Here is a 27,329-nt window from a genome sequence, read left to right on the forward strand (position 1 = left end):
ACACTAAATCAAGAGGTGATAAGAGGAGGTAATGCTCAGAAAATGTGAAAAAACAAACAAACAAACAAACAACTGGCTCCACAGGTGGGACACGAGCACTGTGCAGTATAAATAAACGTAAAAGCAATTCATTTTCAAATAAAAGAGAAAATAGTCTATCTATTTTAGCTTAAGAGTAGGTCGCATAAAATTATATACGGCTATGTAATTATCAGGAAAATACAACACAGCACAATGTGACGAGGTGAAGAAGCAGTTCTGATGTAATGGAGTCAGAAATGCTTCTTGCAATGTAGTCATGCAATGTAGCAACCCTTGTGGATATGGGAGCAGGCATTAAGTTTAAGTGCTTTATTGCATATTGTGTTTTTAAGATAAACAGGAAATATAAATAGAATCTGGAGATGAAACGTGAAATCCAGTAGTTGGTTGTGTAAGTGTACAAATTCTTTGTGGGATGGGAATCTGCAGTGCTTTCCAGCAGGCTTGGAGACTAGTACCATCACCCAAGCCAAGCAGGTAGCTGGAGTAATGCTGTTAACAGCTGAAAAAGAAGAGGGACCCCAGCTGGCCAGTGGGTTCAAAACAGGAAGTGTCTTTTTGTGATGTGACAGTGCTAACCACTGCCCCGCTGCACCACCCTCACAGTTTCCAAATTTGCAATTTGGATTCTTGTAACTATGCCTCAGTCACGCAGATAGGTGTAATACACGTAAATGTTGTACAGTCAACAGCCTAAACAGATGCAGAAGAAATAGTAGCAATATTTTTGTTATTCTCAAGGTTAGGTGGCTACACTGAAGAGAAAACCTTGTCTGCTTATCTTATCTTTTTATTCATTAATTTCTTGATTGCTATCAGGGGGCTGCAGGCTGTCCCAGAGCAAACGTCTGAGGTGCACACTGGATGGATCAAAAGTCTTTGTACTCGTGGGAGCTCAGTGAAAACTCTGCAGGTAGGGTTTTTTTATGAATTTAGTAAACCTACTGTAAACTAGAAGACTTTTAGCTGGTGGCACACCCACCTCTCACCCTCACTAGAGTCAATCCAGGTTGCTGTATTTGTCATGGAAGTTAGCAAAGTTAAAGCATATTCAATAAGCACATAAATGTAATTCCTGTCTCAAACTTTGATTTGTGGATTTAAATAGACAGAAAAAAAGTTTATAATTTTAAGTGTGGAGCCACTAATATGATCCTCCTTTCAGCAATGGTTTCATCAGGCAACAATAAAAACTAGGGACAATATCAGAGGGATAACATAAATAAAAGGTCACAGGACAACCAGCGTCGTGTGGCAAATCACCATCGTTTATGATATGAAAGTCAAAAGCTAGTGGCACACAGAACTGTAACAAGAGTACAATAAAATCACAAAATGACATCAGCAGTAGCTATAACATACTGATTACTAATAAATCAGTGCAGGACGGCAATGTAAACATAATAAACAAACATAATAACTCATCTTGTAAAAACTGCTGGTTTTCTCTAACTATTTGCTTGCTTATGAGTGTGGCAAACAGCAGAGTGTTTTACATCTGAAGCATCGGAAACACCCGCAATAGAAATCGCACAGGTCACCCGAGTATTTCTGCAGCTTGTCCATGCTGACGTACCCTGCAAGGAGTAAGAAGAAAATAATAATGTGTAGCACGCAAATGCCTTTTACTGTCATCTATTATTACACTAGACCTTTAATACAGGTCAATAATAAACTGTGAAAAGAACAGTAACTAACAATTCTTCACCTGTAATCATGCTTTTAACTTGATATTTTTGCATATGACCACAAAGTGGTGCTTCATTTTCTGATGAGTCGGCGTCAGATAGTCCAGAACTGCCAACAGAGTGATGGAGGCTTTATTAGTTTAGTAGTCAGTCTACATTTTTTAAAATCAGAATTACAATATTTATAGTTGCAAGTCCACATACTACCTTATGCTGATTTCTTCTTCACTGAACTCATCATCTGTTGGGCAATTAAAGCTTTTCAGGGAGTGCTGTAAAACAGGAGTTACTCTAATTAAGTTTATTTTAAATCCCATTACATGTAACACAAAACACAGCAAGTTCCTGAGCAATGTGCCACGATGCAAGTTCAATTAATCCAATTCAGGGTAAGTGGAAGAAAATGGATGGATGAATGAATATTCTTTATAATAAATAGCCTAGCAGACATCCACAAACATTTGTGAAAGAAAGGGTCGTTCTCAGGAGCTCAGTAAATTCCAGCGTGGTTCCGTGATAGGATGCCACCTCCGCAACAAGTTCAGTCGTGAAATTTACTCGCTATTAAAAGGGGACATGAAATGCTACACACATAAAAGCTCATTTACATCGCGGAGCCCTCCTCTCAAAAACTGACATACATGTAACTCTGTCTATGGATTTAAGAAATAAGTGCTTAAAGTTAAAGTTTTAAAAGCATGTTTAACATCATCTTCTGTCCAGCTGTTGTTCAGGTTTGTAAAGCACTTTATAAATGAAAACAGTGTGGAGGAGAATTTGTTTGAGTCACCAGGCCGGCATCTATGTCAGTTTTTGAGAGCAGGGCTCAATGGTGTAAATTACCCTTTATGTGTGTAGCATTTCCTGTCCCCTTTAAATATTCCACAAACAGCTGTTAGTGGAATTATAACAAAGTGTAAATAAATGGGAACAACAGCAACTCAGCCACAAACAGTGTATACTGGTTTATCACAAAGGGAGTGTGGCATGTTTCTGTATAACTGTGCACGACCAACAGAGGACTTGTTTGGCTAACTGTTTCAGCATCTCACACACATTAGTGTGGAAACAAGAATTACAGGCGTAACCTGTGTGCAGCTTATCTTGCTGCTGTCCGTACCTCATCCGCTGACTGCTCATTACGCTCCCAAATCAGCTGCCCAAACACTTTTCTCACCTCTGAAATGATACATAAATGAGAAGCTGTTTCCAACGTCATGGCAGGTTGACATTTTTTGAGCTGAACCACTCAGAAAGTGACAGTTCTTGTAAATGTTTTCAGGAACCTGAGGAAAAGCTATCAATTTTTTTTTTTTTTAAATGAAGAGGCAAAAATCTAAAGAAGTGGTTTGTGTAGAAAATAATTCAGGGTTTTTCCTTCATTTCAAAAAGGGGTTGTGGTCCTCCCGCACAAATAAATGACCAGGATTGTAATATATAATATTTTTTTAACACTTTTTTAGTTAATTTATCCACTCATATAATATATTTTTATTTATCAAATGTCCAGAAAAAGCAGTGAACAAACTTTAAGTAGGTTAAATCAATATCTGTCAACATTTCTTTTTTTATTTCTTATTATCTCTGTATGCCTCAGTCTTATCTACCAAGGACTTAGTATTGTTTAATCACAACAAATTAATAGGCGTAAATTAATCCTTACCATCTTGTACGGAGGCTGGAGGCAGCACATACTGACCAATGCTCAAAGACTTCACACTCTGCCTCTTTTCACAGGCGGACAGAAACAAGCTGTGAAATACTGTCAGCTTGTTCCAGAGGTAATCCTTGCTCTCAAAGATCCTGAAAAACAGTATTTACATGTTAAGCTTTAAAGGGATTGTGGGAAAATACGTTACAAACACAAACGCTCCGGAGGATGATAACTGTAAAGCTTTTCAGCTCAGCATGCTAACCTAAGAGTATCAGGGCATGTAGCATCTTCACTGAAAAGGTAATCCGCTGTCCTCCAATGAGCAATGGAGCCCCCCTCTGAAGCTAAGAGATAAAAAGCGATCAGAAACAAGCTAACAAAGGTGTTTCTATAAATGCCAGAGCACAGTACTGTGAAAAACACTTCCTCCAACCCTCAATTCTTGATATTCTGCTAGCAAAATGGTGCAGTGATTTATTGAAAGGTACAAACATACACTACAATACAGTATGTAAGGCAAAAATTGGGCTTCAACTAAAGAAATGCAGGTTTATTATTTTTTTAAATATATATTTGAATAATTAAACAGGTCAGTGTTTGGGTCGGTCAGGTAGAAGGAGTGGATTTGAAAGACCTTCAAAAAGATTGGAGAACTATTACTTAGACTACTTTAAAAAATGCACAGAAAGTCTGGCTTCTTTGAAGCAAAAAATAAAGACATTAGTGGTACCTCAAGACTTGTGCACAATACTAGAGGTCCCTTTAAATCAAGACTTTGTTAAATTACTTTAAACTTACCTTATGACAGCAGCAGCATCTTTAAGATAATTCTATAAACTTTCTTTGGTTGCTAGGTTTATTTGGATGGCTAGCTTAAACCAAAGCTAAAGACAGGATACTTACTCCAAAACATGTGACAGGTCTGTGGCACACTGCTAGAAAACCAGGCAGTCTTATAGCGAAACATGGCCAGAAAACTACGAATTAACTACTATTAGTGTAGCTTATTTTTCATCTGCTTCTTATTTTCAAACCGAACCCCTCTTCTGCTCTGCGTTAGCCATCACAGCCAGAGTTGGCGCTCAAAATGCTCTGCTGCATTCAAATGCTGTAAAAACGGTAGGAAATGTTTTAGATTAGAGAAATAATCTGTAGAATCTCTGGCCTGCAGGTAGCCAAGTGAAAATCTGGCAAGAAAAACAACTTTTCAGGGCTTTTATAAGTTATATTTTCTTAGATATGTCATTAAACAACAAAGCCAGAAAACCTCAAACACAAGTACTTGAAATGAAAGTGACCAAAATAAAACAAAATAACTTTTTTTCCAATTTAGTGAGCTGTTAGCTGTGTTAAATCACTGAAAAATCACAAATTGCGTGTAAGTACCTGATTTAACTGTCATTGTTATTTATACTATTACCATATCTGACTGAATGAATAAAAGGTATTAAGTGGCTGTTTTTAATTTTCTTCATAAATGCAACAAAGAGAGACACAACAAGAAATGCACCAGGGATTTTAATTCTAAAACAGAAAGTTTCTTTTCGTTCACACAAAACGTCCTGATGTTTTCTGTTTGTTTGTTTTTTACTGTGGACCCACTGCAACAGAAAACTTCTATAGTGGATTGTGGAAAAAGCCAAACAAAAATAAACTCAGTTTTATGATGTAATATGAATGGCCATGGGAGAAGTCATCATCAGCAGGAAGACCTGTGAAAGAACACTTAAAAGTCCAGAATTTATGCCCTCTTTTATACGGTCCAGATTGGAATCTTTGCCAGCCAAGTCTGGCCTCCAGGCTTTATGTTCACAGCCCTGAGCTACACACTGTAAAGAAGAAAGACAGATGAGTTATGGGCTTTTCATGTTCTTCAGTGCTCTACATTTTACAGGTAACGAACTTACAATTGACAATTTATATTTAGCATTATTTCTTACTTATATTTGTAAAGCCACACAGGGATAAGCATGAGAAGAGCAGTAGTGCATCCTACAGACTGGATATTGTGCATCTGCCCGGTCTTCACATTGTTGTTGTTACTGAACGTGAAGTTTACTTGAGTTTGCATTAATAAAGTACAATCCTGATCTCAATCCTGCATTAAAATACTCAGTATTTGTAAAGTCTTTTACGACCACTTTTAACACACAGTACTGTAATACCAACACTTTAGTATGTAGTTCATTATATATATAAATAAAAATATAAATTCTTTGCTGGTAATGCACTTTTATTCCCCAATTTAACTTTCCAGAATTGTAAGGTTTAAAGTATGGTAAAGGAAAATACACAGTAAAGCATCTATTGTTATCCCATTAAAGCCTGAGCCATGAAAACGTTACCAGAATTTTTTTTAGGTTTATTAAACCTTCTAACACATTTTAAAAGAGAGAGAGAGAGAAAGAAATGAAATATTAATTTGCACACACCAGCTTTAATTTCTATCGTATTTTTTACATCTGTGTTATTTTTGTTCTTTTTTGTTTTGTTTTGTTTCAATTTATTGCTTTCAAATTTATTGTACAATTTATTTAGGTTTTTCAGAGGGATACTGATGATGTGAAAGTCTTGTATCAAATATGATACACTTAACATTACAGGGTGAAAAATACATTTCATAAACTGTGTTTTGAGGAGGACAGGCTGATTAGTACTATTTTTTATCCTTGTCAACCATTCAGTTATATTTCTTTTGAATATATTGTGGTTTTCCCTTTAGCGTATCCCCTGGTGTCGATGTAGCCAAAACCCTCAATGAACACTACTTGATCGGTAAAGGTTTATACTTAAAACTATAGCATGTTATCAGCCCTCTGACATGGACTATTAATGTACGGCACAGCAATTTCTGCAGTACTGTATTTTAACACCAGATGGTAATATTTGCAACATCTTATACAGTAAGAGTCCACATTAGATGGCTGTTAACTACTTAGTCTGACAATACACGATAAGTATAAGCCTGCCTTAATGAAGCAGTTTTGATCAGTGCTTTTTAAAGCACACAGAAGCTGCCACTGACTTTGTCTAAATTCAGCAACCCCCTGAAAGCAAACCTGGCTCGAAATGCAGCTACATTTGTAGCAGATGTCTGATTTATCCTGACCTCATTTAAAGAAGCTATCTATACTCAGTGAGACAGCATGGAGGTAAAGGTGTTATATTTTTATATTGTCAGTTTTCTCACTTGTACACAGTAACATAATGAGGTACACAAAGGCTTGTAGACATTGACAGCAGTACAGATGGACTGTATGTACAGCAGCTTCTCTGCTTTGTGTTGTTTAACCTCCTCGCTGGGGTTGTCTACAGGTCGTGTTTTCAGTGCTATTACATGGCCACACACTCAGAGTCTATTGACTCTGTATGTGTCCATGAATAGACAGTAACCTTGTGCTTTATAAGGAAGATATTCCTGCATCCTGGACAGCACTATTCCCACATTGCTGCTGGTATAAATCCAGAATACTGATAGTGGCACATTTGAATGGGTTTCATCCCATGCTATTACATGTCTACGCAAAGAAATTACTTAGAAAACCACCAAGCACCTGCTTCTCCATGCGTGTGCTCAGTTCTTGCTTTGCACTGGTATGTCAGACATGACACGCATGCACAGAGGCTCAGCCTGAGCCAGTCGGCTTAGCTGAAATATTGTACCAATAAGCACAAATAATGTACATCACCAGCTTCGCACGTATATTGTTATTGGCGGCTGAGTTTCACCACTCTGGTGCTGGTGAAGCAGTTTAAAGGCAGTGATAACTCTGTTGCCATGAGAACAGCGAAGCCACACCCAGTATTTCTTCCCAACCTTCCCCCAACAACCTGCTCGAACAAAGCACTGGAAAGAGGGGCTGGTTGATGGTACATGCACTGAGCTTTAACATGTGCAGAGAAGCAGGAGAAACACGAGAGTATCTCTCTTCCCACATCAAATGAAACAGCAGCAATAATGATATGTATAATTGGCTACTTGTTAAATTTGGGGGTTTTATTTGTGTGGATTAAATCTAATTGTTTCTTAAATCCCTAAATGGAGAACTGAAGCAGCCAGCTGATTATCTGATTAGTAGAGTGACAGAAGGCTGTTATACCAATATTGATTTGCCGTGGGTTGTCTTGTTTAGTGACCTAATGAAATATGTTTAGATATGAAATCCCTCTCGGACAACATATGCAAATTAAAGATCTCACCTATTTTATGCAATATTTTATACAATTTTACAAATGTATTAGATTTTCACGATTATTTTTATTTTTTGTTTTGCATATCTAATAAATCTAGAGATGTATTATCACTTCGTTTTCACTGTTATATTTCACATGCGCCATTCTTTTCTTCAACTCTGGTCATGTTGTTGTTTGTTGTCCAGAAATTATTCAGAAAATCTCAGTTATGTAAATAAATAAATAATAACTAAATACAGGGTTTTTCTCCTTCCCTTTTTGCCTCATGTCCTGATTTTATCCTTTCAGTGTCGCTCATGCTGGACAGAAAAATGTTCTGTGGTGGCAGAGCTGAATGCCCAGAGCTCATCCATCTCTCCTCTGACCCTCATGATGTTGTTCCTTTGTGTGGTAGCCTGGAGTTTTGCGCAGTATTGCCATAGTTAGTTTGTTGTTGTTGTTGTTATTGTTAGGGCTTTCATTTTCATTTTGTTCATTTGATAATTATTGTCTAGATTAACTGATCAGTATGCGTGTGCTTGCCACTTTGTTAGGTACACATTGCTAGCACTGGGTTGGACCTTTTTTCCTTTAAAACCGTCCTGATTCACATGACATAGATTCAACAAGGTGCTGGAAACATTCCTCGGAGATTTAGGTCCATATTGACATGATAGCGTGACGGAGTTGCTGCAGATTTGCTGGCTGCACATCCGTGATGTGAATCACCCGTTCCACCACATCCCAAAGGTGCTCTGTTGGACTGAGATCTGTTAACTGTGGAGGCCATTTGAGTACAGTGAACTCATTGTCATGTTGGAAGCATTTAGAAATGCAATTCTGCATACTTTTGTTGTTACAGTAGTTGTTTGAGTTACTGTTACCTTCCTATCAGCTTAAAGCAGTATGCCCATTCTCATGTGATCATTGACATCAACAAGACCAACAAGACTCAGAGAACTACTTCTCATAGGATGTTTTCTCTTCTTGGATCTGTTCTCTATAAAACCAAGAGATGGTTGTGCAGGAAAATCTGTCTAAATCGAACTTGTCATGTGACTGGCTAATTCCATATTTCTGTTAGAGAGCAGTTAAACTGGTTTACCTAATCAATAATTTTAAAAATGTGTACAGGATTTTGACTTCATAAGAAAGCAGATTGGAAACCTAGTGAAAATTGTAGCTTTTTTTTTTTTAAGATGGCAGCACGTACACACACATGTATCGACACAGCACTCCCATCTAAAGTGCATCTTTTTATATTTTTGTGTTTTTTTTTCACTGCGTTTTCCTGCAATGCACTGAGCACTTTCAGTCGTCAGGAACTGATAGACTGGAATAGACAGCCTCAGTATAGGAATACAGGTCTATAACCCTCACGTCTGTAGTCATGTGTAGCTGATAGTGTCTCAGCACATCAGAAACTGTTTACCCCCCCCGCCTCCCTTCCTGTTACATCCCCATGTAACGGGAAGAGCTGCATGGGGATGCTCTTCGTGGACTATAGCACAGCGTTCAGCTCCATAATCCAAACTGCAAGTGTTCCAGTTTGGACATCCTTACCATCAAACTGGAGCACCTCCACGTCCTCCCTGCCATTTCATCCTGAATCAAAGAATTTCTCATCAATCAGCCTCAATGAGTCCAATTTGCAACCCCATCAACAGCTCCTCCTGTCTCAGGAAAACCAGGGCCATGACAGGTGATCCCTCACAGTCCGATCACCACCTGTGTGACCTGCTGCCCTATGGCCGGTGCCTCAGGGCATTTAGGTCCCACACCTCCAGGCTCACAAGCAGCTTCTTCCCCTGGGCCATTCAGACTGTTTACACTATCCCTCCCACACACCCCACCTCTACATCCAAAGCACTTTGCAACTCGTTTTCTAATGTGTGCGTTTCTATTATTTTTGTAAAAATTTCTCTTGTTTTGTGTGTGTCCCTATCGATTGTTCGTTGTACATGAAAATAAGGGGTTATTCTATTCTATTCTATTCTATTAGATTATAACTGGCTTAAATTGTTGACCAGCTAACACATTTTATCCCAGATGACAAATTATTCAAGGATTTTAGCTCAGATTTCTTTCATAATATATGAAAAATATAACATCAGTAGTCTCTATTTCTTTTCTTTTTTCTTTTTTGCACACTAGACTCGTTTATAGTCCTGATTTGCTGATTTATCAGAATTTGCTAAATCCCTGCTGTGGATTTATTTTAGAGGGACTGAGATACATATGAAAGCTACAATCACAGAGGAATTCAAGGTTGTAAATGGAGTTAAATGTTCAATGAAGCACATTGACCAGAAGCATTTAAATAATCAGCAGAATGACTATAAATCAAGATAAAATAAATAGGATAAGAGGAAAAAAGTACACTTGTCACTGACTTCCCTGCCACGTGGGGGCTGTAGAGGTGTTTCTCGTGTGAGGGGACTTTCCAGCACAGAGAGGTCTCGATCATGACGGGATGTGTATAAAATAGTGTCCAGAGGTGTCAGACAAGCTGAGTGTCTTTATGAATAGTTCCTTTCTCTGAATTTTATATACTGCTTCCAGACGTCACCAGATATCCAGTCAGCGGTCTCAGCGCAGCAGTTTATCAGTGCGATGGAACAGTAAACCATCCTAGCGTTACATCACTGAAGGTTTCATTTTCTATCCACACCGGTCTGTCACTTTAACTTGCATTCAGTTTAGTTCTGTGTTAAATGAGCAGTCTATTATCCACACATTTCTCTCTCCCTCTATCAAGTCTCTTTCTCTCCAGCTGAACCAACAACATCAAAGGAGTGTGCTTCAAATCGCAGGTGTTGAAGGATTAAGGCCACCGCAGGATGGGGTTTTTATTCTCGGTTTCATCTTTGATGTTGTGTCTCTTTCACTCAATCGTGTCTCTAACATGTAACATGGATTTGTAGCCTAGAGGCTCCACTGATAACCTGAAAGTATGGAGTGTCTTCAGTCTCACACAGCTATGCCTTAATTGATCAATGTTAGTAGCTGCACATATCAATCAGAGGAAAGGGAACAGCTAATGATTGTATTATTATTATTATTATTATTAATAATAATAAATGAATAATATTCAGTATAATATTATAATTTCATATTCTGTATAGTTTTTCATATTTATATCCTGTTCATATCCGTACATAGCTTGTACTCACTACAGCCTGTACATACTTATAGTTATAGAATATCACAACATACTTCATACGTGGTACATTATAACATACCATAATAGACCCATTTCGGTAATATACTCACATATCTATATTATTGCTAATATATTGTAATATATCTATATCACTAAAGCACTTCTGGATGGATGCAAACTGCATTTCGTTGCCCTGTACCTGTGCATGTGCAATGACAATAAAGTTGAATTCTATTCTATTCTATTCTATATTAATCATTATAAATTACATAATTGTGAGCAAAACGTTGATCCAGACAGTTTTATGTGACTGCTCTGTGAGGTAGATGGCTCATCTTGGTCCAAACCAAACAAGCTCAGGAACTGTGGGATAAAAGCTGTAAAGTCTTCGTCCATAAATCCATTCATGATGTCCAGAGAACTAATCCTAATGACTCTGGTGATCCCCTTAATTAAGAAGTGCCACCTAGGTTGATGTGTGTTTGCTGCAGAAAGGGGAAGTGAATACACTGACCATCTTTTCTTTCATTGTAATGCTGGGATACACCTTTAAGCTTGTTAATCATGTGTATGTTTTTCACATGAACTATCCATTTAAACTTCACTGGTAAGCACAATGGCAGCTTTCTGCCCCAACAGGATGGTGTACCTCACTACATCAGAACACCCAAGGCAATGATTTGACCTTTACATTCCCTAGATCCCAGTCCAATTGAACAAGTGTTACCCATGGAGACTCCCCCTTATAACCTGTAGAACCCAAAGGATCCACTGCTACAAATCATCAAGACAGAACTTGAAAAATTTGAAACTTTCATGACAAATACTTTTATGACAAAAACTGACAAATAGTCATGAAAAGCTGTTACGTTTTTGTACATATAGACACAAATTGTTATGCTTTGTGTCAGGATATCTCAAATTTGTCCTTTTAAAATTACTCTCTGAATTCTTGGCAAGCGAAGGGGGAAAATAAGGGGAAAAAAAGCATCTTAACTGACACATAAACACTGATATTAAAAACTAATGAATTTTTTCTAAAATATTGGGTTAGGGTTGGATTATCACCAGTGAAGCCATAGAACTTGGAAGATTACAAGTGTGAATTATTTATTCTTCTACATGAGGTTGTATATATGGGACTGTTCATATGACAATTTGTGTCAAGGAACACGAATCCATACATCACAAGACGTGAATACAAAAACAGTTGCCATCAGACTTAGGATCCAAAATGGAGGATGCCAGAAATGACAGGGAAACTCAGAAACGGCTTTATTCCTGGCTTTATGGAAATTAAGACTCAAAACAAGGAAATTAGGCTAAACAAAAACTAAGAACTCTTTCACTAGGAAATAACACAGAACCTACAGGGTGCACAGCTACAGCAAAAGAGGGATGAAACAACACAGAACAAAGGGAGACGGAAACAATAAATGCACACACGGGATAGCGAGAGGACAGGAAGCAGGTGGGGGAACAGCTGGCAGCAATCAAGGAAGACAATACAGGGGAAGCAAAACGAAACATAACACACATGAGACAAAGACTAGCAAAATGGAAGTGGAGACTTGACTTGACAAGACACAGGGGAGGCAGGATGACGCAAGGAAATAAACAGAAGCCTATAACTGTAACTAAGAAAACCCGAGAACACGAATACTAGACACAACAAGAACAAAGAACAGCACTGAGGCGGATATACCTGAAGGAGAAATCAGGAAACTAAAGACTAGTATGTCTTAATGAACATAAATTAAAATGAATGATAAAAAGTTCAGAAACACAAAACGTTGGATCAAAATCTAGGATCATGAAAAGACTGTGGTGCCCCATAGGCTTTAACAGGTTGTAGGATGTTTTGAGAGCATGACAGGGGCATAAAAATACAGTCTGAACAAAAGTATGGGGCTATGTATACGTTACACCTGTAGGAGCTGCTGGACCATGAAAACCCATATAATGAAGCTCCTAGCGAACACATTTTGTGCTTATGCAAAAGCCAGAGGAGGTCTGGAACAGATATCGAGACTGCGGGGCATTGGTGACTTTGTGCATTATTTGTAATAAAACCTTTCACAGATGATTGGGGAATATCTAGAATGGGAAAAATAACCACTCTTCAGTGAACTCTTTAGGGACGACCCATTTTTGGCAAATGTTTATAAAGACAGACTGCTTGGCTAGGTGCTTGGTTTTACACACCTGAAAACACCTGCATTTAAATCTAAGATGGGGTAATCAGGGTATGCCTCCACTATTATTGTATGAATCACTATAATAATTTTAGCATCCTCAGTTTTGTATTTAATCAAATTAAAATGTCTTCTTTGTTCTTCTTTTTTCTGAGCAGATTTCCTTGTAAATGTTAACATGCAAACACACTAACCTGGTGATCGCTGCCTTTATTATCAGAAAAATTTCAGTTAAGTATCCTGAGATTTTGGAATACATCCATCAGTCATCCTTGTCAGGGGCTTTTTATTTTTTAGTCTTTTTTTATGGAACTCAGTCTGGTAATAACTTGCAACACTGTGTGCTTATTTTAGCTGTAATTGCTGATTACCTAGATAGGTTTCAGCTGCTTGGACTGCCTATGGCCAAGTTATCTACATATAAAACTAATTTGATATTTAATGAAATGCTGCTATTGCCCCCACCCCCACATGTAGGCCACAGCCACCTTTTAAAGCAGCGTCTATGAGTCTAAGGCCCATTTCAACAGGAAAAAGCCTCATCACAAAACTGGACTGTTTTCAAATTTGAGTTTCTCAAACTGATCACTGTACACAAATGTATCTGCCTGAAGCTAAAAGCATTTCAGGTTGACGCTGATGTGTTTATCCATACATACAATATGCGGGTTTTGTTGGGGTTTTAAGACTGAAACAGAGTGGAGTAAAAACTGTTTGGTATATTCCTCCGTTTGTCGCTAAGTAGTGATGTCTCCAGTGTACCATATACAAAGTAATGTTCCCTGTCATGGCGCAGATTGGGTAATTGCTCATTCTGGTGCAGCACTCATTGGATAGATTGCTTTTTATTTTTTTCTAAATGAAGAAACCACCATTTAGTGTTACGTTGCCTGGTGAATCAGTCAGATAAATGGAAGATTCTAGATCCCGGCAAGCATCTTTTTCATCTCAATGAAAGGATCTCAAAACCCTACTTATGCTATGAGTAGCGGAAATCAAATTAGTTTTGTGAGAAATGCAAACTGTCACAGGCAAATACTGCTGTCCAACTTTCTAAAATCACGCTTTTTCACTTGTCGAAAGGGGGGACAAGGAAACTTTTCAGAGTGACCGTTCTGATGCTAGCTGTAGGCTCTGTGCCGACCTTTAACCCCGGTTGGGTCATTGGGGTGTGTTGGTGTGCTGAGGAGGGACATTGCTTTCCCGACCGTATGAACCAGTGTAGACAACAGCCGAGCAGCATCTGACAGTAGGGTGAGAGGAAATGTCGCAGCCTCCACCGGCTAACCTTCAGGGCAACGGGCTCACTCTTAGGCAGGCATATATTGAAGACTCATACATGCATCACAGTCATGTGCAAACACATGGCACGTGTTCATCAATCTGCAAGACTGCACGGAGGTGTTGGTTAGGCAACACACAGAGAGAAAGATGCATTTGAACAGAGGACACCTGCCAGCAGAATCAAAGTTTTAACTGACTTGATGAAAGTTTGTGTCTCACCAAGGACTGTCGTGCTGCTAGGCCAGACCACGTGTGAATCTTATTTGCCCTTTTAGTTACTTGGGTCCATGATGACTCATCTTTTGGAGTTTGGAGGAAGGCATCACTAAGAAATGGTCACTCCCTGGGGTTAACATCATGCTGAGCACCAGCCATGTAGACTAATGACTTCATTCCCGTCATCTTCTGTCATCTCTAACTGTGCCCTTGAGTTTATGAACTTATGTTTCATCCAACTTTCCAACGAGTCATCCAGCTGTTATTTTCAGGCTTGAAATTGTAGTTGATTTTCACAAGTTGTTCTAACCTAGTCTCTCAAATTAATATGACTTTAATGAAGACGATGATAGAAACACACCCATCTTATTAGAACCACACCTGTGGTTATCTGCTAGGGGGATCTTGGTGTTTATTCAAGGATAGTTATGTTAACTACTCTATAAATTACCTTAAAGCTGGTTGGTTAAAAGCAGATGCAAGGAGACTCAAAGATAGCTCAGGTCACCATTAATCAGATCAGCACAAAAACTGAATTCTCCATTCTCCTTTGTCAACTTTTGGCTTAAAGTGGACTCAGTGAACAGACTCAAAAAACTGTCAGTAGTTTTAAAAGGTCTATTGAAAGGAAGGTGAGTTTTTGCAACCAACTGTGAGTGAATGGGGAGGTTGAATATTTCACAGGGCAGTGACCGGAAACTCTGCCAGAGAAGATGTTAGCAGCTGCCAAGGTGAGTTGAACAGTTTGAAATGAACTTCCAGTGACTTACTTGTTTGTTTTCCTCAACAGGAACACCAGAGGGGTACGCGATTTGCAGGGTCGAATCCGTAACTGACGAGGAAATGGAGGTGGAAAGTGGAAAGGCAGGTGGAGAGCAGGTAAGTCATTTCCTTCCAGGGAATGAGAGAAGTAAGACTGGAGGTGACAGGTTTGGCTGAAAGTTTTTGCAAGACTCCCTGGGATAAGTGGAGATGCAGAAGGACAGGTTTTCAGTTCAGGCTCCAAGCAACGAACAAGGAAGAAGATGGACATAAGGGGTTACAGAGCAAATAGGTAAAACGCTGCCGGGTAACAAGCAAGGTCTGATTAGCACCATAATGGCAAAGATGATCTGGTGCAGAACAAGATGTATAATCCAGCGTTTTAATACCAGGAGCCTAATTACATAACGCAGAACACGTATGGAAAGGAGACTCTGTGCAGGGCGGTCAGCAAAGCAGAGCCAGCCCAACAATTCCACCTGAGACTAGAGAGAAAGGGTCAGAGTTAAAACCAGATACAAGTCAGTGTGCAGACTATCTGCAATAAGACCAGTACGGCCATAAATTCAGATGTTGCAAAGAAGTTGTGCAATCTTGATTGAATCTAAATATCACAAAAGAGTGATTCAGTGCTAGTATCAGAGATACTGATACTAGGTATCAACACCCAACTAATAACACAACTGATACTAGGTATCAGTATCCCTATACAGCAATTGAAACCTTTGTATTTGGGTCTTTTTACTTTTATAAACCACTGAATTACAAATAAAACATGTTATGTATATAAGTTTTAAGTAGCACTGAACGGCCTCTATCACCTTTTTATGTGTATTTTATTACTACCACTGAATGAATGTCAAACTAACATTAACTAAGTACTACATTATCCTCCTATCATTGTAATACAAGTACAACACAGAGAAATATAGTACATATGAATTTGACCAATTTAAGAGCTTTTATAGAAACATCAAAATGATTTGAGTAATTACCAGTACTATTAATTTAGGCCACCTGTGGCATAAACAGTACACCAGATCGTGGTGTGATAAATTTATTTATATTAAACATAGCATTTTATTATTACTACTGACAAATTTTTGTGTCACCAAATGTCAAGCCAGTTAGTAAGTATTATTTTATCCTCCTATCACTGTAGTATAAGTATAAAGAAGAAAAATATCTAGTATAAATGAATAATTATACTATGTAAAAGTATGGTGCCTGGAGAACATTGGAGGGCATATGAAAGCATTCTCCAACATCCAGATTTTTATGCTCAGGTTTCTCAGATGTGCTTAGCTTCATCCTCTGTGATCAGATTTGTTGCTTGTTGCTTGCTGCGACTATAACAAATGAATAACAGCCCTTTAAATGTTTGAAAGGTTTTGTTCCCACATTAACAAGGTTTACACGCAGCATCCCTAAAACAGAAACTTACTTAAGCGTCAGCACGAACTGACGTAAACACGGGACAGTTGTGAATAACCTAAAGAATATTAATGGATGTCTGGCTTCTTTCACATTGCGACGCTGTGATCTCGAGACGCGCTCCCGCTCGTTTTTTCCAGCGCAGGATGCCCCTGTCTAAACACAGGCCACATCCTCTTCTTATAACACTTAACACACATGCAGCTTGCGTTTTGGCAGTGTCTCTAAAACCTACATCTCTGTTTTCTGTTACCTGCTGTCACAGTAAAAGAAATGAACTAACCTAAACTGTATCTCTTCAGTAATAAGCCTCTGCCATATCAGGGAGAAGCTAACAGACAATTTACAACAATGTCAACAATAAAAAAGTTACATTAAGAAGAAAAATAAAACGTTACTATGAATAGTTTAAAAGCATCCTGGTGTTTGTAGAAGGCTGCTTAGTTTACGGACAGTTTTTCCTGCTTGCGGAGGCCAAATAGCACAGAAGCTGAGGCTATCATTATTGTGGCAAATTCTAAACTGTTGAGACTTATCTGCCAGTTTGGGTTACTGTTGTAGATCTCCCCTGAGAGGCAGCAAAAGCAGGGGACAAGCTGACTGGAGTTTTACACAGAGGAGCGCCATTTTGTTAAAGTGTTTCTGACTGTTGCTCTGCATGCCTCCGTAGGGCATCGAAGCACAACGTGAGTCACTCCACTGTCAAAACCCCTGATGAAATGGCCCACTAATTTACCTGAGGTCATCTATGATTTCATCATTAACGTCTCGCTCCAAAACTTTAACTTTCTGTCGATGACATCAGTGATGATAAAACGCCTGGTGCGCTCCTCCACAGCCAGCTCGGATGTTATCTTTTATTAATAATTGAGGGTAAGCTGTGTCTAACCTTGACTATATTGTGGATTAGTATGTGAGGTATTTATATATATATTACCATCTTTGATAGCCAGTGCCATATCTACCATATCCACCCATCTGAAACATTGAGTTTAAGTGTTTCTGACACTTCTATGGCCACAGATGGACATAATCAAGCAACTGGACATGCAGACTGCTTCTATAAACCTTTGTGAAAGACTGTTGTGGTACCTGTGCAAGAAGTCCACTCATGAAATTTCCTTGTTACTAAATATTCCAACAAAGTGGAAGTGACTGGGAACGACAGCGGCTCAGCCATGAAGTGGTAGGCCACGTAAAATCACAGAGGTTGCCGAGGCACATAGTGAAAAGAGGTTGCAAACTTTCGGCAGAGTCAATCATTACTGACCTCAAAACTTCATGTGACCCTTAGATTAGCTCAACAACTGTGTGGAGAGAGCCTCGTAGAATGGGTTTCCATGCCCAAGAGCTGCATCCAAGCCTTACATCAGCAAGCACAATACAAAGTGTCAGATGCAGTGGTGTAAAGCACGCTGCCACTGGATTCTTGAGCAGTGGAGACGTGTTCTCTGGAGAGACAAATTTTGGAAGGATTGTCAAAAATTCCCACAAATATATTCCTTAACCTTCTGGAAAGCCAGAAGAGTTGAAGCTACACCCTACAGATGAAGAATGGGATGTTACTCAAGTTCATATTCCCGTGATGACACATGAGTGAATACTTCTGGCAGTACAGTGAACCTAATCGTAACATCATAATAATAATAATACTAATAATAATGGAGTGGATTTATATAGCGCTTTTCAAGGCACCCAAAGCGCTTTACAATGCCACTATTCATTCACTCTCACATTCACACACTGGTGGAGGCAGCTACGGTTGTAGCCACAGCTGCCCTGGGGCAGACTGACAGAAGCGAGGCTGCCATATCACGCTATCGGCCCCTCTGGCCAACACCAGTAGGCAAGTAGGGTAAAGTGTCTTGCCCAAGGACACAACGACCAGGACAGAGAGCCCAGGGATCGAACCGGTAACCTTCCGGTTACAGATGCGATTCCCAACCCCCTGAGCCACGGTCGCTCCCCATAATAAATGTTACGCTTGCTGAACTCTCATATCAATGAAATTAGCTGATACATAGATTTGATACAGTGAAGTAAAGTGGAAGCAACACGCATGCCATTAATGTCAAGATGAAATGTTACAGGATTATTTATTGACAATGGGATTTATAGTTGATTAGAATTTAACAAACGCCTCATCATGCACAAAGGTGAAAACAAGGCTCACAAAACTGAGCTCAGTAGTAGAACTAATAGACATTACCCTAAAAAAGAAAAGCGTCAGGCTATCTCCAACAAAGTCAGTCAATTCCCTTTGCTTGTATGTTAAAAATGTGCCTGTGTTTCCTCAGCCCTCTGTTCACACCGACACAAGGGCAGGCATTTTTCATTTCACACTCAGGCTGGAGATTGTGAGTTCTCTCTTGTGTTGCAGTTCTTGGTTCAGGTTACCGCTAACTCTGGCGGGAACTCAGCCTGCTGTGACCTTCACCTTGGCCCTGCATATCTGCTCAGTGCAGCAGGATCTCAAATAGCAAAATACCAATACTGTATGTATACGTATGTAGAGTTCCCTAATTGGGATGAAGCTGCAAATACACTTTATACTAAACATTCACTGATTACTGGCTTAATGCGGGTGCGATATTGAAAAGCATTTGCCCCTTTTTATTAAATGAGGCTAAAAACTTAAAGGTATTTGGTTCTTTTGGCCAATGGTTTAAATAGTTTGCAGCATGTAGTGTTTAAATAACAGAAATGCTTCTGAATATAATGCACTGTTATTACAAAAGGTAAAAAGTCTGTCAATCACGATGTTGACTTTGATTATCCTGTTAATACTTGGTTACATATTGATCCTGCTGTTATGTGTTTTTGAGATGTGAACAAACAGTAACAATTCTTTGTGTAGATTAAATGCTGATCGGTTAAAAAAGTTAGTTTTAACAGTTCACCATGATGGGGAAGAAGTGTGAATATAATTACTGAGCTGGTAGTTATGCAATGCTTTTGTACTCTAAGCACTAGAAGTGCTTTTTACTACTAGCCTAATTCATCCAATCTCCCACACATTCACATGAGCGCTTCTTTTTTATACCTAAGGGCCTCGTCTAACATTTAAACACATACTTATACTCAAATGGATGCACCAGGAGCACGTCAGGGTTCAGTATTTTGCCCAAGGATGCCTCCACATGCTGACTGCTGTAGCTGGGGATCCAACCACCCACCATCTGACTGGTAGATGACCTGATCTACCCCCTGAACCACAGCCATCTGCAAAGTCAGGGATGAGAAGCACAGCAAGGGTTAAACTGTTTTAACTGTGTTTCACTTCATTACTCAAACAGTCTTTGTAAGTTTGTTCTGATTTCTCTCTTCTCCACAGCAGGGACTAAGCTAAAGAACCAACAACAGCATCCACAAAAACAAGAGTACACACTTTACTGTCATCCACAGCTACAACAAGTAAACATGGGTCTGCAAAGCTCTGTGTAGCACCTATTATGCCTTTAAAGAAAAAAATGAATGTGGATATCCTGGGTAAAAGGTCAGAACTCAAATTAAAATATATTTGACATGATTTTGTTCTTTAAAAACAAAATATGATTGCCAAAGACATTACCCATCTATCATTATCCACCCTCAGCTATCTCTGCTGATGTAACAAGCTCTTGCTTGACTGGTTTTTATTTGTGTTCTCATATTGCATGATGTGGCCTGAGATTGTTCCTGGAGGAGTGTTTTTTCCCTTAAAAGTGCATCAGCTATGTGTATTAGGGAGTACACTTTAAGTGTTGTTATGTAAGAAATGCATCACACGGTGCATTCATATTAATAAAAGGCAAAAGATTTTTCTGCGTGCAAAAACTGCAGAACTACTGACCAGACTGGATTCTGAGTTTTCCCTGTTTCCAGTTTGTTTTTGACGTGCAAGTTGACTGGCACTGCTATGGTTTGCTTGCTTGCATAGTTAATTGGCTGGAAAAACCAGACTATCCTTTCCAAGTGAATATCAAACACAGCGTGTTGAGCGACACTTTGGATTTCAGTTCTCCAAAGACACAAACCAACACACAGTGGTGCTTTTTTTCTTCACCCAGTCACTTATTTTGCTTTTCCCAACAGTTTTTATGCTTGCCTGACTAAAAACCTTCATCTCAGGATATTCTGCTGTAAATCTAATTTACCCAAACTCTTGAACTAAGTGCACTTTATGATACAAATAAAGCAGCAATCTTTAAGAAAAATATTTCTAGCCTGTGCATTAACATTGCAAAAACCATGCCTCCGCATAGCGTGCAGGGACATTACTGTAAACACATTCTTTAGCCCATTAGGTTTACAGTGAGTCCTCATGACATCAGTACTTTAATGTCTGCTTCTGGGCTTTTACTTGTTATTACTGTTTGTTTAAGAAAAGCCGCAAAGCACTTTTTTCTGCTAATATTCATTAAGAGAATGAACTTAAAAATCATTAACAATGACACTTAATCATACATTCTTTTAATTAAACACAACTATTGTCGCAGGACTTGATGTAGTCCTGTGAAAATGCCAGTCTGGAGTATTGAGATCTGCACAAAACATCACAACGTTCTCAACAAAGTCACTGACTGTACAATGCTTTGAGGAATTGCAAAAAAATAATAATAACTTAAAGTCCATGACAGAAAAAGACTTGACAAGTACAGAAGGGTTGGAGGGAAACCTGTTCTCTCTAACGGCAGCGCAGCTTAGGTTTGCAAAGCTGTATTTGAACAAACCACAAGGCTTCTGGAACAATGTCCTTTGGACAGATGAGACCAAAGTGGAGATGTTTGGCCATAATCCACAGCACCATGTTTGGTGAACACAAACACAGGATATCAGCACAAATACCTCGTACCAACTGTCAGTACGGTGGTGGAGGAGTTTGTTTGTTTTACAGCCAGGGGACACGGACATCTTCCAGTCATTGAGTCGACCATGAACTCTTCTGTATGCCAAAGTATTCTCGAGTCACATGTGAGGCCATCTGTCTGATGGCTAAAGCTTGGCCTAAGCGGGGTCATGCAACAGGATGATGATCCCAAATACAGCAAACCTGCTCTAGCAGAGCTGAAAAAGAAGAGAATCAAGGTGTTGATTGTTGTAACCTAAACCTGAAGCTAAATGCCCGCCAACCTCAACGAACTGAAGCAACACTGCAAAGAAGAATGGAACAAATTTCCTGTGATAAAGTCGTACCTGCTTAAAGTTATTGATGCTGGAGGTGGTTCATGCATTATACTTTTTTATTTTTCATAGCACTGTGTAGTCCTGCGAAAATGTTATTTTTCATGACCGTATATTTGTTATGGCTGATCCAGAACTGCACTCTTAGAGCAGCACATTTCCATTCTGCATGACTTGCTTATATAAAGCTGGCATACTTAGAGCATATACTTCTATATTTTCACTCCGCTGAAAGTGCTGTGATAAGATGCATGACGGCAGCCTACACGGCACGCATATCGTTGCACGGCAGCACCTACAGCACGCCACTGTACCGCACATTCAACTATTATTAGTAAAAATAAATAAATAAAATCGCTCTTGTCACATATTAATAATTTAACTCACGTAATACAAAACTAAGTAGATTAAATGATGATAATGGAAAATGTAGAGTGAGACAAAGATCTAACCAAACACTGCAGCTTCTTGTGTAGCAAAGATCCATGGATTGCGTCATCTTTGTGGCAGCAGTTAAGCACTCAGGAATGTTGAAGCAAAGCTTATCTCATAAATCCTCTATTATTTATATTGTTCTTTACATTGTTTTTGGATCCCTGTAGGCAGCGTACAGATTTCAGAAAAAGGAGCCCTAAAACTTTTAATATATATTATCTTTACAAAGGAGATGCACAGTAGCTAGTGGGGCAGTAACTAAAGTTAATGTGCAGCATGAATTCAGGTGTATCGTTCATGCTATAAAATATTTAATCACATTTGACTTATTTTCATAAGAAATGCTTACACAGGGAGACAGACAACCATTCCCACACATTCATCCCTATGGGCAATTTAGAATCACCAGTAAACTTAATCTCATGTCTTTGGACTATGAGAGGAAGCCAGAGTACCCAGAGAGAACCCATGGAGTCACGGGGAGAACAACAGCCACACAACCCAAGACCTCAAAAGTAACCCACGCCACTGTGCTGCCTAAACTGGGGCTTTAGTCATCAGTTTCACAGAGACTGTCACTAACCTCTTGCCAGCCAGGTGGGACCTTTGTGATTTGCTTTCTGAAATTTTTAAAATGAATAAATGTCAACAAAAGCTGCGGTGAAGAAGAGGAAACTCAGACGCAGAAAAAGATGCAAATTTAATGAAATGATCGACAGTGGCCTTGTGCCTTTTTAGGAAATGCTTTTCTTCTTCAGTTATACTAATAATGTATCAAAATAGATAGCTATCAAGTATGGCAGAATTGCTTTTTTACGATGAAGTCATTAGTCTGGTATTTCCGCCTCTATTCATATTCAGTGAGGCTTTTTGTTTTGACTGGACAGCCTCAAAAAACCAGTGGGTACTAAAGAGTGGGTTTTATTACCTTCCACGGTGTCCTTGCATCCAAATATGCAAGATGCAATAAGTAATATAGTCATGTTAGCTAGATGAAAGACATAAGACATCAAATATGCTAACATTATGTTGTATGTTTTTTTACACGTCAGAGAGGGCAGATTAACTTACTTCGGTAATTCGATCTACTGTATTGCAGTGTGGTAAACAGACTGTATATTACTGCTTTGTGGTACCTGTAAATAGTGCTTTTTAACACGAGAGACACCTGCTCCCTCCCACCGGCTCTTTGTACCTCAGCTCATCACTTATCTCAGCAAATCCGAAGCTACATTGGGACACAGGAGAGAAAGTCTGCACCTGGCAGACAGTTAATAAAGGTGACAGTGGGAGGGCAGGAGGAAAGGAAGCTGCTGGTGTGAAACCCTGCTAAGTGGAGGCACAGGAGTCGAGTATTACTATCTCTGAACACCTTCCACTCCAAAGACAGTCTCACACACAAAATTCAGCTTTCTGTGCAACTGTCAGGCAGGTCATCTGTTTACACGAGGATTCTTCTTCATGTTCAACCATTCTCTTTTTTAAAAAAATTCCCCACACACCCTACGCCACTGGACCGACACAATAAATCACTACAGCAACAGCAGTCATTTGGTATCCAGGGATCCTGGCGTTCATATGCCGTCTCTCCGTCTGTTTGTCGTCTGCTCAGCTTCCTCACAGCCTCCATGCATCTTAAAACTGTGCAACGCTTAATAACAGAAGCAACAGATGGTAGAACTTCTTTTTTTTAACCTAACATATCTTCAATGAAAAACTGTTTTTTAATCACATTTTTACCCTTTTCATTGTAAGTGTGACCAGAAATAGTGCAGAAACAGACAAATGAAAAACACCATACAGTGTGTGCATCTGTTTCTGCTGAATCTTGTCCCATGCAGATCTTGTGCACTTTTGCAGAAGTAACAGCAGGCACTTTCCTTTCTACAAATGTTTCATTTACATATTGCATTACCCTTGGTTGGATTCATGTATTTCATGCATCCTCTGCAGCTGCCATATCTGGCATCACAACAATTCTCACCTCACAGGCGGGTTTTTGTCTTGCAGATACTGCTGCGAGTTATTGCTTTTTTTCCACTGTACATTCGTTGTAGTTCTGTACTGTATAGTGTTTTTTTCCCCTTATCTTACATATAAACCAAGGATAAGGAAGGTAAAGTATACATTCCTTAATGACGCATAAAAGACATTTTAAAAACATAGCAAGCTCAACATTGCAATCTAGCAATACATCATAGCTACATTGTCCTGTAACTCAAGTCAAATGCATTTTATAGCACTATTCAGGCAAGACTGTATATGAAAAATGTAAGTAGCCAACATGACAACATCCATCCATTTTAAAGCTTACATTGTAGCATTTTGCACTTTGCTATTTTTGTTTCTACTGAAGTCAGAAATGACCATAATAGCAAGCTTCAAGATTCTTCACCCTCAATAAACATGAAGCTATCGTTTTGAGTAAAATGCAGCTGATATGTACAAAACCAATGTTTTATTTATTATAATAAATAATTAATCCCTGAGGAAAATGTGCTTTGTGTAAACTGAACGTATACCAGTCAAATAAATTTCATATAATTTCATATATAAAGTTAATGTTAATGTAAAAGAATTACATGGGAAATTTACATGTACTTAAATTAGTTAAATGTGCCAAAAGGGTACCACTTTAGGCAAAATTTGCTCCTTTGATTGTTGTTTAGGAATCAGGCACACAAGCCTAGAGAGACCAGTCACACTGTGACAACCTTCAGTCACTGGGAAAGATGTGTACTGGTTAGCAAGGTGTTGCTGGCAATGAAATTGTTGCAGTATGGGTGCTGTACCAAAAATCTTTCCTGTGATTGCTTTGGATGCTAGCAGATGGCCATAGTTTGAATGGGGGATGCTGACTTAGTGAGACTGTAGGGAAACTTGAAAAATGTGACATAAACCATGTGTGTGTTCACTGTACAGACAGGTACTTGTGCTACGTAGCATACAATTAAAATATTACAGGCTCACTAACAAGAACCTGAGTGCAGCCTTGCGGAACATCTATTTGTACATAAAGCACTCAGAAAATAATTTAAAAGATAATTCAATTTAAATGTGTCAAAAGGTACCAAAACAAACACCTTTGACAGGTTCAGTTGAGTGACGCCAATTATCTGAGGTGACAGCCAGCAGAGAGATAAGAGCCTAGTCATCATCCACTTGTCAAAGACGCCCAAGTTCATAATCATACATATTTAAATATACTTTAAACAAGTGATGTAGTTATATCATTTGTTTATTCAATTCAGTTTTATTTATATAGTGCCAAATCACAACAACAGTTGTCTCAAGGCACTTTACATTGTAAGGTACAGACCATACAATCAACTATATGAACCATACGTCACAGAGAATAAAACTGTCCTATGCAATGGATAAAACATTTTGATTTCCACCATCATGATTGATCACTTTTAACATGAATCGTTGGGGGATTGACTCCCATGAACAGCTGAGGAAGTTTTTGGTTTCTTTTTTCAAAGCTTGTCAGTTGATTCTAAGTCAGTTTGCAAACAGAGGGACTGAAATCTTAAATTTCATTTCTACTTTACAATAACAGCTCAAATTTACCAGCGGTCTTCGCAGCCTCACAGTGACACCATTTTAGCGCTTATATCATCTTATTTAGTGTTATTTTAATAACACGTTCATGTGCATTGAGTAACTCAAAGTATTGAACTTTTACTTGTTTATCTTACATCATCTTGCTGTTGTGTATGAAGCCATATCAGGTGTCAGGGCGAAATGTGGCCAAGCCAAGAGACAGTGATGCTCTGCAGTGGAGTGTTGAGTTACAGCAGGAGTGCAGCATCCACATCGCACTGGGACACGGCTATCCTGGTTTTGAGTCTTTTTTTGGATCATCGATAGGATATGATGTTTACGTGGAAGACAGAGAAATCGAGGTATTCATACCCCCAAAGGTATCCTGGGTAATTCTAAAGTGGCTCACCCAACACTATATCCATTAAATGAACTTAACCGACTTTCCAGACTTTTCCCACTGTAACCAGAGTTGTGTAATCTCTGACTCTCAGACTTGAATCGCTCTGCTTTGCCTTTTGCTTCTTCACATCTAAATTTCACACTTCCACTACAGAAAGACATAACTGATTTTCTTCATCACTCAAAAAGTGACAATTTGGCCTCTGGCAGGGTTTTTTTTTCTTTCTTTGGCTGTCGTTGAAGGGCATGTGAGTACAGGAAACTTCAAAAAGCGGTCTATAATAACAACTGGGGCAGTCCCTGTGAGCTGTACAGACACCACTCAGAGCAGGGAGAGACAGATGACAGGTGAATGATGACACGCATCAGCCATTCGGTGACTAATTTTCTGTGCTTACTCAGACGTAATAATCTGCCGCTGTATGCTCAGCTGATGTGGTCCATGTGTCTGCTCCTGCTGTCTGCTTATTGGTATGAAAGAGAGGCAGAGCAAGAGTGAGACAGGAGAGCAGTCCAAGGCTACAGATTTAATCTGGCTGCTGTGGTCATGTGATTAATCGTGGCCAGGGGCCAGTGGATAGTGTAATTTATGGCAGTGGGGGGGGATCAACACATTTGGATGGTTGCTGCTCCTGAGGGAAATCTCACTCTTAACCAAACCACCATCCCTCTTTAACCCACCATAACATCACATCTGTGGCAGCCGGGCTTGGGGACAGTTAGCCTTGTTTTGTTTATCTGTGGCTATATAAGGAGGTGTAGTTTTATGTTTGAGGCCATAAAATGAGTGCAGAAGAAGCTAAGTGAGGCCCGGAGAATCTATTTTAAACATTTGGGGCTAATGGAGCCAGTAAATTGCATTTAATACCAGAGATTAAAGGGAATATTGACAGCCTGCTGAGGACTGTGCGTCAGTTTTCGCTGTGCTTTTTGGCTTAAAACCATATGACTGCTGTGGTGACCTCACCCTCCTTCTGACCACTGGCACGCTGGTGGGTGTATGTGTGTACATGTTAATTTAATCCTCTTCCCAACTCCAAGAACTGTAAATAAACATCAGAGGAGTTTCATGAGAGGATGTGTTCAGTTTTTTGGGGTGAATTTTCTGTTGTTTTCAGAGCTGCCAATATCAAGCAGTGCTGATAACAGCAGTTTCCTCCTGACCTTCCCCA

The 27,329-nt window shown here is 39.2% G+C and overlaps 1 protein-coding gene across 1 annotated transcript; it reads right to left on the reverse strand.

Annotated features, from left to right (window-relative positions):
* Window positions 1-1,489: 1,489 nt before the first annotated feature.
* terb2 (telomere repeat binding bouquet formation protein 2) lies at window positions 1,490-5,000 on the reverse strand. The gene is made up of 7 exons (XM_040012036.1): window positions 4,288-5,000; window positions 3,647-3,728; window positions 3,394-3,533; window positions 2,851-2,909; window positions 1,938-2,002; window positions 1,751-1,839; window positions 1,490-1,619 (listed from the first exon to the last, which is right to left on the reverse strand). Exons 1-7 carry the CDS (start codon window positions 4,349-4,351, stop codon window positions 1,507-1,509), a joined length of 612 nt encoding a protein of 203 aa, XP_039867970.1. The 5' UTR covers window positions 4,352-5,000; the 3' UTR covers window positions 1,490-1,506.
* Between the last annotated feature and the right edge of the window lie 22,329 nt (window positions 5,001-27,329).

This window comes from Simochromis diagramma, unplaced genomic scaffold (genome assembly GCF_900408965.1).
Source record: "Simochromis diagramma unplaced genomic scaffold, fSimDia1.1 OVJJ01000603.1, whole genome shotgun sequence".
Classification (NCBI taxonomy): Eukaryota; Metazoa; Chordata; class Actinopteri; order Cichliformes; family Cichlidae; genus Simochromis; species Simochromis diagramma.

Bases quoted from the DNA above. Each gene is read 5' to 3' on its own strand.
- terb2 (XM_040012036.1), bottom strand. From the start codon at position 4,351: ATGTTTCGCTATAAGACTGCCTGGTTTTCTAGCAGTGTGCCACAGACC. The intron at 2,910-3,393 runs GTAAGGATTAAT...GTATCATTTCAG, and splicing joins TCCAGCCTCCGTACAAGATG to AGGTGAGAAAAGTGTTTGGG. The intron at 1,840-1,937 runs GTAGTATGTGGA...CTCTGTTGGCAG, and splicing joins GAAGAAGAAATCAGCATAAG to TTCTGGACTATCTGACGCCG.